Source organism: Calidris pugnax, unplaced genomic scaffold (assembly GCF_001431845.1).
Source record: "Calidris pugnax isolate Ruff unplaced genomic scaffold, ASM143184v1 scaffold32, whole genome shotgun sequence".
NCBI classification, from domain to species: Eukaryota; Metazoa; Chordata; class Aves; order Charadriiformes; family Scolopacidae; genus Calidris; species Calidris pugnax.
The window spans coordinates 7,451,953-7,464,233 of record NW_015090783.1 but is presented as its reverse complement, the minus strand read 5'-3'; the positions used below and the strand labels follow the sequence as shown (position 1 = coordinate 7,464,233).

The following is a 12,281-nucleotide window of genomic DNA, read 5'->3' as shown; positions in this document are numbered from 1 at the left end:
CAGCCATAGGGACAGTCTGTATGACAGTGCTGCTACTACACCGTGGGACTTGGAAACACTCTTTCTGCTGAGCCACTCTACAAAAGCTGAATACAAGAAAACTCCTTTCAACTCCAGATTCTTAGAGCAACTACCACTATATTTTTTGTCATGAGAACTGCAAGTCTAGTTGGGAAAGAGTAAACAACAGAATAATCAAGATGAACAGAATTAGAATTTTTTATAGAGGGCTCAACCATCAAGTACATGGTAAATGATGCCTAAGAAATGTTGATGCTTCTTTCCCCATGTTTTCAAGCTCATCAGAAATAACCCTTCTAATGTTGTTCCCTTCAAGAGAGGAAAATCCCAGTAAAAATTTCTGTAATACTACTTTGCCTTTCCTTTAGCCACTTATGGCTTGTTTAATGCACTTTTGCTGAATTTCACATTACTGTCCCTTTGCAAACCATTCAAATGAGAAACAGGTGTTAAAAGGATGGCTGAGAAAGTACGGGTGTGTTTATCAGCTGTATAAACTTACGTTGAAGAAATTTGTCTTGTTCCTCTCGCAGAAGAGGCCCTGTGCAGGCATGTGCTTCAGCTGCTGCCAGGGGACCCCACTGCCCAGCAGCACGTCGCGGGCCCACTGCAGGTTCTGTGGATGAAACAGGGCAGGTGAGTTGCAGGCAGGGAATGGAAATGCCACCACAGGTAGCAGTACAAAGTGCTAAGTGCTCACTGGCTTTTATTTATTAACCTGCATTATCATTTCTCATTTTGCATGTAGCTGCTGTTCTGACAGTATTTGTAGAAGCAATTGGGAGAAGACACCCCTCAGGAGAGAGAAGGCAGCTTCCTTCCCAGAGCAAGCAACCAGACTGATCAGCCCCAGCAGACTAGTCAGTCCCCAACAGCTGCCAAATCCAGCCTCGTATCATCAAGTTTTTCTGTTGGTTTTTTTTTTTTTTTAAACTGTCTTCTCTTCATTGATATCCACCCTCCATCTCTTGTCACCTACAGAAACATGAACTCTAGGTATATTTAAAACACCTTAATTTTTTTGTTAAAAGCTGTTTTATTGCTCAATATAAAATAATTATATATAAAAATAAAGAGTTTTGCAGCAAACAGTGGAGCTGGCTGTCTTGGCTATCCTGCGGCCTTCCTCCACACACTAGGCCTCCCAGTTCCCTCTCCCAGCCCTCCCTGTCCCTCAGTCCCTCCAGTTTCACAGAATCATTTTGGTTGGAAGGGACCTTTCAGATCATCAAGTCCAACCTCAGCCTAACACTAACAAAAACATTGCTAAACCATGTTGCTAAGCATTATGTCTACCCATTTTTTTAAATACCTCCAGGGATGGTGATTCCACTTCCCAGGGCAGCCTGTTGCAGTGCTTGCCAACCCTTCGGTGAAGAAATTTTTCCTAATATCCAACCTAAACCTCCCCTGAAGCAATGCGAGGACATTTCTTGTCCTATTGCTTGATACTTGGGAGAAGAGACCATCCTCCCCTCACTACACCCTCCTTTCAGGTAGAGAGTGATAAGGTCTCCCCTCAGCCTCCCTTTCCCCAGGCTGAACACCCCCAGCTCCCTCAGCCGCTCCTCACAAGACTTGTTCCCCAGACCCCTCACCAGCCTCGTTGCCCTTCTCTGGACCCGCTCCAGCCCCTCAATGTCTTTCCTGTAGCAAGAGGCCCAAAACTCAGCCCTGCCTCAGTCTACCTACCCGTGAGGCACACCTTCTGGCCCCCGGGCCTAGCAGAGGCAACCATTAGGCCTAAACTGCTGAATTCAGGCCTTTTACCTCTACCCAGCCGTTGCCTTCCCTGCAATTCCCTTAACCTCTCTGGAAAATCCCATGCCTGTCATCGAATTTGGTTAATAGCACTCAGTGAGTTAACAAGAAAGTATCAGTAGGAAACTAAATGATAAGACAATTCCTAACAGCACTACCGCTCAGGAGCATCTCCTGTGTAGCTGAGAACGAGGGACAGCTGTTGGCTCCAGGCAAAACATTACTAACAGATGGGACAATTATTAATTGTAAGGTTTCACCGACGGAAGTTTTGCTTTACCTCATTTTTTATTTCTGTATTAGAAAGTAGCATTGAAGTAGCATTAGACTGGCTTTTTTAGAGACAACTTCCCTACAGAGCAGATAAAAGGAAGAGGAAGATGTTTGGTTCATAGAGACAAATGAGAATGTTGAATTCTGGTTTGTGTTCTGTGGGCTGGAAATATGCCTCTGTGAATCATAAACTTGATTAAATCATGTCCATCCAAGAAGTATATTCCAGTTGTAATATCTTCTTCTTTTTTGGGGGGGAGGGGAGGGCGGGATATTAGCAAACTTCTTATCCTGTCTTCCACATTATCTTCTTTACATGACTCTGGTGAAATAGTGAAAGCCCTGCTCAATCATAAGTGCTCTTGTCCTAATGACAGTAATCCTGCAGAAACCTCAATGTCTTATTAGAACCGGAGCATCCCCTCTAGCAAAATGCTGATTATGGACTCATGTAAGAGCTGAACACTGGCAATACTAACCAGATATTTACGGATGTCAAAAATCCTTCATTCAGAAAGCTGAAACAGGTACTAACACAGGACCTTCATTATTATAGTGTACAACAGTTGAAGGGATTTTGATAGCTTGCTTTTGGTATGGAACAAATACATGTTCACTCATAAACATCACAAAGTACTTTCTGGCTAGTCAGGGGAACCCGTAGATTTCATTATTATCACTGAGTGTCAAATTTAATTAAGACTGAAGAAAGCAAAGTATGTAAACTTAACTGTATACAAACTTCTTCCTACAGTACTTCTTTTGTAATATGTATTTCTGTAATCCTATTAACCTAAGCCTGCAAAATACTTTGAAATACATACAGAAGAAAATACAAAACAGAAAAGAGCCTGGTCTTCCTTGAAAGTCACCCTGTTTTGAATAAAATCAGAATCCAGCAAAAACAAGCCTATCATAACGTCCAATATCCAAGCACATAAATGCTTTATTTTATGCCAATCATAGTTACCCAAAACATAAGTAAATTCCAAGTGTGAAAATGAAGTAAAAAAACTGCCTAATGTGTGGCAATCTGAATCTTACAGTTAGAACTATCACATAAAAATTAAAGGAAAACAAAACCCTTAAGAAATCTACCACCATAAAGCTTAAATATAAAATCCCAGCCAAAACAAATTTTAGCTATGGATGTATTCCTGAATCTAAGTTTTAAGATGAAAATGTTAAGAGATCACTAAGTGCAGCGTCACGCTCTGGTGATCTCCTGTGCACATTCTACTGACCATCTATAGGCATGTATTTGATACGTATAATTCATAGGCTTTTATTGAACAAGGTAATGACAGTAACCCAGGTAGGAGGAAAAAAGATCATTCAGACAAATGGGGGCAATTACACGGTAACTTCACGCAATCAAAACTAATAGGAATAAAAGATGTAGTTCAGATTTTCCACTACCCTTCTCCTTAAATCAGCATGATCAGTTATTCCCAGTAAATACGCCTGAGCAGGTCTCAACTCATTAGATTTCACAGAGTCTGCTCTGCTTAGTTTTTAGCTGATGAAGTTATTAGGAGTGGGTGAAGGGATCCAGGACACAGCAAAAAGGATTTATTCTTCTTGGCACACTGCTTGCCAGTCTGAAATGCTGGATTTAGCTATCTGACTCAGGGCAATTATGAAGTACTCCTTCCAGTTCAGCTGTTGCCTCCCACATCTTCATCACCCCAAGATTCAAAGACAAGATGACTGACAGGGTACAATAACTTGCAAAAAAGTTTACCAGCATTATTAAAGTGGAAAAGGAAAATCTCTTATGGTCAATCAAGTGGAAATCTGAGTCACCTAAGATAGACACCCCTTAAGTCAATGGTGTCAGAAGCCACCTTTACCTAACTTGGAAACTCCACGGAGAGCTGCTGGGAGGTGTACAAAACAACTCACTATATCTTAATGCTTCCCTCTTGTTTTCTTTTATAGTCTGTTAGAAAGCTTTGTCTCAAAAAACCCCGAGTGCTACCACATCAAATAAAAGCAAAATAAAAAAGAGTATTGACCTTGAACGGTAGCCTTGTGAATAAACTGTTATTACCAAAATGTTGCTACTTCAAATGCTTACATCTGTTAGGCTTACAGATTATGCCTGTCTCTAGGTATATATTAATCCTACATATATATAATCTTGTAATTTTTACATGAATGTATTATGCCTACTTTGACTAAATTGTGATACTACAGACATTATGTTATACCTGACATTAACTTCCCCATTAAGGACTCCATTAAAAAATGGACACAATAGAAGATACAAACCCAAGTCATACAGTATCTGTGAGCAGATTCTTCTGGGATTTACAGACTACATTTTCTTTCGAGATAAAAAAGCACATAAGTAAATATTTCTATTTCCTGACAATCTGCTGGTTGCAGAGTATCAGACCAGTTCTACATCCTGATCCATACAGACCATAAGGCAAATGGTTTTTTAGTTACACTGACGAACAGCATCTTGCCAAGGCATATCTTCTCCTTCCAAACTGTGCCAACACTCCTTTTGGAGGTAAAAATCACAAAAGATGAAGACTTTACTTCGAGACAGAGACATGGTGAACGGGAAACTAAAACTACTGCCCAAGCTGGCAATGAAGTAGCTTCTGAAAATTCATCCTTACTTTCCTGCACATTTATTCCAAGAAAAAACAGCTATGTACAAACTTGCTCTGATAACAGAATAAAACAAAGAGAGATAGCCTCCACAGAGTAAGCCGGATTTTGCAGGGGAAAAAAAAAAAAAAAAGAACATGTAGCCAAACAAGATGTTGAAAGATTTTGAAAAGGATGTTAAAAAAAACACTCAACAACTATTTTTACTAATCTCACAACAGCAAACCCGGTAATACTGTAAAATGGGAGAAAACAGATTGCATATGGAAAACTTGTTTTTCTATGCACTATGGAGACCTGCCAATCCTCTCCTTTCCCAGCCAACCATGAATTTTGGCCATCAGTCTAAATTCTTCATACAAATTCCTGGCACTGGTACATAAATGTTGAATTTTCCAAGATGGTTATATGCATTTAAAAATTAATTTCAGCTTTCTAAAATTCACCAGTAATCCCCTCTGCCCCCACAGCAACTCAACCTGATATATTTTATCTCCTTTTTAAAATCAGGCTTATCATCAGTATATCTAAGCATACTTCTTATTCCAGTTACTGCTGGAAATGCTTAGATGCATTTTGTGGTTTAAGTTTGTAACTCTCACTAAAGACACAGTAGTGTACCATTAAACACAGACATTTGCCATTGTTCTACAAAAGAACGTGAATGAGTCATCAAAGAAAGAAAATTACAACCTCATAAAAGTATGTAGTATACATATATCAGTAGGAAGATTATTTTTTTTTTTTGCAGTGTTAAGTAGTTGTTACACAGAGAAGCAACAAAAAAGGAAAGCAAAATGCAATAATGTTAGTTGAAGCCGACCTGGTAACTACTAAGCTCGGACAGACCAGATTCAATTTTTTTTGAGTTCCAACAGGAGGTAGATTTAGACAAGAATTTGCATTTCATACAACAAATCACTAAGTTGATATTTATATAGGGAAAAAGATACAAAGAGCAAAAGAGAAGGCTTCATCAGGAAAAAAAAATAGAAGAAAATATTTTACAAGTAGTTCCTCAGGCAAGGACATGCTATTTGAACCAATAAATTGAAAACAGGCAGCCTTTTTTGTTGAATGTTGATACAAAATCATTTGTCAGCAACAGTAATGACAGATTGCAGGAATCTACAGCTCCTATTAATGATTGGCTCCATGGAAAAATTAACAACTGTCACACACAAACAGCATAAGAATGTTTTCAAAACAAGCTATCTTTACAAAAAATGATAGTATTTTTCTGGATAATCACAGTACAGCCAAATGGAATATTCATCACCTTTCAGCAGATCAGTAAGACACGTTACTGCTCAATTCGCAGCAGTGCTGTTGAGATGTTTTCTACCGTGACACAAGGGGTATGATTTATTTCCATTCCCTTCCCTTTCCTATTATTCACACAAGCTTCAGTACTGGTGGGGAAGAGAATTCAGGAAGCCATGCAGTGCAGCATATGACATAACACAAGACTTCCAAATACAAAACTTGTGAGTTCAAACCTTAATTATGACAATTAGGGAAATAACACTGATAATTTCAGCGTACTATTCATACACATTTTACTAACTGATACTCCAGAAAGACAAAGGATTATAATAACAGAAGTATGCAGAAGTAAAATTAAGAATGACATAAAGTTAAAACCAAAACAATGATAATTCATAGCAAAAAGCTTTTGAAATTAATTTTGTTATGAAGAATATGCAAGGGTCATGCTGGAGCAAGCGAGTTATTTTGTCCTCGCCTCAAAAAGGAACTGATAGTGTAACAGGCACCAAAACATTATTATTCCTGTTTAATCCAAAATTACCAGCCCATGAGCAGTAGGATCTCTGACTTTCACTCGTGATTTCTAGACAGCAAATAATTTTGTCTTATTCAAGATGACCTCCATGCCCTGACAGTGGGAAAACTTTCATTCTATGGACAAAGACCCAAGATACGCAGAAAGTCTGTGTCACATGATGTGTTTACACCAACGCTGATGAATTTCTGCTTCCAAGTCACTTTTCAGTCCACTTATTCAGTAAAATAAATAATTGCTGTCATTTTTATGAGAACATCTTAATTTATGTGACATATCTAAAAGGTAATTCCCTGCTGAATGACAAAAAATTACTTAGTTCAGTAATAAAAAAAGAAATTTTCTACTCAACTAGTCTTACACGCAAGAATCTAGGAACTGAAGACTTCCCAATTCAAACTGCATTAAACAAACTTCCCAGTTGTATTTTAGCACTGAGACTTCTGAATTAGGACAAATGACAATACAGTTTGTTTACTCGGGCAATAAACACAGGCAGTCAGCAATTGTACCAGTGCTCTGCTCACCTTGTGTGTTTTGCTGTACGTGTACAGATATGCCAGTCTGTAGAGGCTCTTGTAGTGCTGGGGGAAGCGGCTGAGACACAAACAGAAGGAGGCAATACACTGCTCCGTCAGGAACTTCCGCTGTTCCTCAAGGTCTGCTGGGAGACCATGAGGGAATTCAGATGCATCTCCATAAGGTTCAGCTTTCTTTTTGCAGTCCCACTGTGAGGGTGGGGGGATTGCAGCTTTGACGGGATTGCCAGAAGCAGATTGAGGATCCACCAGAATTTTTTGGCCGGTAGGCTCAGCAGGATGGTAAGATTCTGAGCTTTCCAGCAGCTCTTCTGTTTTTCCTGCAACTGGAACATTAAGAGAAGACAAAAGTGACACTGAAAATTATGAAATATACAAACTGACAAAAACTTAAATACAACAAATGGTAATTCTTTTCTTCATTAAAGCATAGACAGAATTATTGTTCTCTCCATTGTTCTTATTTGGGATTTTCCCTGAGCGATAGTAAGAATTCAGTACATCTTACACAAGGCAGGATTTATATACTGTTGGAAGATGAGGGAAGAGAGGGGACAACAACAAAATAAAAGCATAAATTCAGTAAAATTCTATTGCAAAGAAAGGAGTAAAGAACAGAAAATTAAAGCCATCCTACCAAGTTAAATGTATTAACAATCTACCTAGAACACAATTCCAGAAGAAAATTTAGGTTCAGACAGAAGGATTAGCGGCAGCTAACGTGGCCTTCTGTATACAGAAACCTACAGTTCCATCCAAATAATTTTGCAATTAACTTGGTAATTCATAGTTCAATTGATCCATCTTTTCTTGAAGGATACAAAAATCTTACTTCAGAAGACATTCGTGACAGTGGGAGCTTCCACATTTCCTGTTAGCTAGTCACTATTGCTGAAAACACACATGCTGCATGTAGATTAATTTTTTTAACTTTGATTTTTAGTCATGGAAGTTTACCGTGTCTTTGTCTTTGCTGGAATAAAGAGCCTCTTACATCAGATCCTATCTCCTGGCAAGCTGGAGATATATTGAAGTATACTTCATCCTCAAGTATGAACTGCTCCTTTTTCTCCAATAAGACTGAACTTTGAGTCAAACATTTTCCAGAACATAAATTTTTCAAAATTTGCTTACATGATCTATGTAACCATTATAATTTTACTCTACAGATAGCTTTATAGAAAAATACAACATTGGTTTTAATAAATGTCAGCAGTGTAAGAATGCATTCTTAGAGTCATAGAATCGTTTTGGTTGGAAGAGACCTTTAAAACCATCACGTCCAATGGTTAAGCCAGCACTGCCAAGGTACCACTAAACCATGTCCCTCACACAGTCTGACAGACAACCGATGACAATATCACAACTCGCTGCAAACCTGACAAAGAGCCACGTCTTTAGTCTGGTACCCAAAAGATTACTGAATCTAGTGATTATGCAAGTACTATTTTACAAAACTAGGACCTGGCATCTATTTCATCATGTTGATGCAAACATCACCACAGACTTCCCAAGCTTAGGAAAGACTGAAGTAAAATATTCTTAAAAACAAGAAACCAAGCTAATCCAAGTCTGCAAACAAAAAATGACTAGTTGGCAGTTGTTCCTAGTGAGATCAGTGAAGTAAATCAGGGCTATCCACATACCACGGTTTCTGGATTTATGAAACTGGAAAAGACGTATAGTGTGAACTGGCAAAAAAGACTTAACATCCCACAAAGGGCCACAACCCAGAAAGGTGGGCAAAATTTATATATTGGTCTTGTTTGTCTTTCCCTGCTGAACTCTAGCGTCTCTATCTGCTGCCACATCCAACTGTGCAAACATCAGATAAAGGGAAATTCCAGCTAATGGATTTTGAAACAATTTTTCCAGTGGAATACAGAACACTTAGTACTATTGTATATGGAAAAATCTGGTACAGAGCAATTCCACTTCTCCACTAAATAAAGTATCCAATCGAATAAAACATCTAATTCCACTGTTTGTGCTCTTCTATGTACTGGACATCAATCTGCTACTGGGTCAGAACAAAAAGGCCACCCATACATGGGGAAAAAAAATGTTTTGTTTGAGATTATCTTCAAATAACTACTCCTTGAATTACTTAGAGATTTGAAAAAACTGAATAAAGAGTAAATAATAACCTAAAAGAAGGCAAGCCAGTTAAGGGGCCACCACAGACAGCAGTTTATCATTATTCTTTTCTTTGTAAGGTTTAAGAGGTAGCACAAATGGGGATGATGGCCACATAAGCAAAGCACAGTTCCAATTTAAAGTACACACATACATGCAGCAATAACGCCTGGTCAAAATTCTCAGTCACAGTGAGGGCTTCTGAATGCCAGAAGAAACATTTTAATGAGAATATACCAGCTGACATCTATTAAATTGGGCATACTCTTTTCCTCTGTAGATCCCAGAGTCTCTTTGCCGGGCATCAGTGTATCAGCACAGCCAGCAGAAATCCTCTTCTCTGTGTAAGTCTTCCTCAGGCTGTCTTGAGAACTAGCAGGCTCGTTAAACATATCCTGTGTGGAACTGGAGTCAGACAGCACCGCTGCAGTGCTATCCTGACTCCGCTCTGCAAAAGAGATAAAGAAGGAATGCACCTCTTCATACTCACCAAGCTGTTACTTGCATCTTGGTAACAGCAACATCAAGCTGCAGCCACTCTGCAAACCTCTTATAAGTGCAATACAGGACCCTTAACAACCACCAATTCTGCTGTCTAGAAGTATTTATTTTCTTTTAAGTTGTCTACTTCAACTTATCATTTTCATCTCAACCCTTTGTGCTAAGAAATTAAAAACCCAGACTTCTTTCACTAGGTATTATTTAACACTAATGTAACAGAGAACTCCCTGCCCCACCACATTTTTTCCTAGAATATAAGCCTGGAATTTGATTCAAAAGCAATGATGCTCAACTTTCAAAAGCAGTTAGGATGAGGATGCAATATTTCAGCTACTATGGTCCTATAAAATTTCCTGGGTTTACTGTGCCATTTACCTTGAAAAGCAGACAGTATAATTTTGAGTCTGACACAAGCAAAGCTCAATTGACAAAAAGAAAACCATGAGCAACCATACGGGGAAAAATTGCTTGTGAAGGACAGAAAAATCAGTACTGTTATAGGGTAAAGACTTACAGGAGTGATCACTGATGCCATCTATCCTGCAGGTGTTAGATGCTGTTCACCAAATGTTCTGAAACGTGGTTTGATACAGCAAATAAACAATCCATCAAAGAACTAGGTCTAGGATAGATAGGGAAACTCCTTGACTTCAAGGCAGCAGATAGAAGAAGAAGTGACTTTGCCTTGACAGAGTGGAGTGATGACTGTTGGCTCCTGAGTACATTACAGTCACAACTATGTTGTTAATCTGCTGATAGCTGTACATAATAATAACAATAATCTGCTGATTTACAGCACAGGAAAAGGTGTACGGGATCATGACTTTATCATGGGGGATAAAATTCACAACTCAAAAAACAAGCAAGCGAAGACCTTCCACCCATCTCTGAAACTTGTCTGATATAATCCAAGTTCTCCTACATCAAGGGTTATCAGAGGCAACCCTGCATGACTAAAAAATGCAGCTTATTATCTTCCACAAAAAGATGCATGCATATTCCCACTGAGATGGGAAATGGGCATTTTTCTGTAACACTGTGCCAACATAATTCAGTGTCCAACAAAAAATTCCAATTCAGGCAAGTCTCTCTAAACATGTAGCCCAAAAGATTAATCTCCAATTTCTGCTTAAGATACAGGAATAGCTTAACCAAGAGGCATGTTACATCCATTGTCTAGGTAGTTCCACTGCATTCTTATTCATTAATTTCCCTGATAAGATCAAGGAAGAAAATTAAAAAAGCAAAAGCCCTTGCTTTGAGATGAGCTGATAATTTAATTAAATTTCTTCTGTTCCATCTGAAATGCACTTGTTCAGGAGAGAGCTAAGGGCCTCCTATGAATTTATTTTATCAAGATAAATCCCTCTGCAGACCTTCAGCTTGCAGATCAGGTTCTGCTTATTAGGCTTCCAACAAATTTAAACCAAATTTGATGCACTCCGTAGGCTTTTCACTACCACACAAAGAAAACCTCCCCTTTCAGTGAACAGATCTTAATAAAACTGTATCTTTCAAAAAGAATGGGGGAACAGTATTTGCTTCCTAATTGGAAGCTATATAGCTGGTTAATGATGACAAGTTTTATACAGAAAGAATATAATTATAAAGAATGGGAAGAGAAGAATTCTGAAGAGAGGTCAGTCAAGCTTTAAATGACTCATTTATAAAGCTTTAATAACCTTCTGTGGTATAAACGGATACTATTGAACTCCCAGTTGGCATCAGGAAAAACATTTACAGTAGCTCCCTTGATATTTTTTTTAAAGGAAGTTTCTGCATCTGTGGCAAAGAGGCTGAATTACTCATTTAGGGAGGAAAAAAATAAATAGCAAACATCCAAATGTTGCCATGAGCCTGGAGGTCAGTTCTGATGTGTGGGTTATGGCAGATGAAGCATTAGAATGTAAATCAAGAACTGCTGGACCAATACGTGACAGCGATATCAGATCACTAGGAAATGACACTAACTTCTCAGCATGCAGTCAGACAATGATTTAGCATGTTAAATTTCAAATGTATGCATGACAGGGAAGCTTTTCCCTATGGGGAACAAATGTAAATATCTTCTTATAATTAGCTAGCTATTTTGATTTGAATTCCACTCTAAAATGAGTGTAGGTCTAGGTATCTAGGTTCATTCTCCTTTTCTTTCAATACACCAACTATATGAAAAAAAAAAATCTTACTGATATTAACAGTGGGCTCCTCAATTACTGGAAAAGAGAGGAAGACTACTATTGAGACAACTTCCAATGATTTTAGATACTTCTTGAATGCAGTAGATGCTTTCAAACTAAGTGGACCTGATGAAAAACACTGGAGTATTTTAGAAATTAGCAGCAGCCACCAGTTATTAGTATTAATTTCTCAGAAGTCACAGAGGATAGGTAAAGTTCCAGGGAATGGAAAATATAGTGTAGTATCTATCTTTACAGAAGATAAAAGGTCAAAGCTATTAGCAAGCCAGCCTTCATTTTCCACAGTATTATTTGAGTGTAATAAAAATAAATCTGTCTATAAACACCTAAAAGTTAACAAGATCAGTCATAGAAAATGTGTGTGTATCCCAGCACATATATACACATGGACCTGTAAAGAATTAGTGATTTTCAAACCAG

The 12,281-nt window shown here is 38.3% G+C and overlaps 1 protein-coding gene across 5 annotated transcripts in view; it reads right to left on the bottom strand.

The window, feature by feature from the left end:
• Nucleotides 1-12,281, bottom strand: part of CABIN1 (calcineurin binding protein 1) — a 116,431-nt gene that overhangs the window by 62,260 nt on the left and 41,890 nt on the right. For all 5 annotated transcript variants that reach the window (XM_014964666.1, XM_014964691.1, XM_014964700.1 and 2 more), the window contains exons 28-30: nt 9,425-9,607; nt 7,012-7,349; nt 524-637 (exon numbers count right to left, since the gene is read on the bottom strand). In XM_014964666.1, coding sequence (XP_014820152.1) covers nt 524-637; nt 7,012-7,349; nt 9,425-9,607 — 635 coding nt within the window. The remainder of the gene's footprint in view (nt 1-523; nt 638-7,011; nt 7,350-9,424; nt 9,608-12,281) is intronic.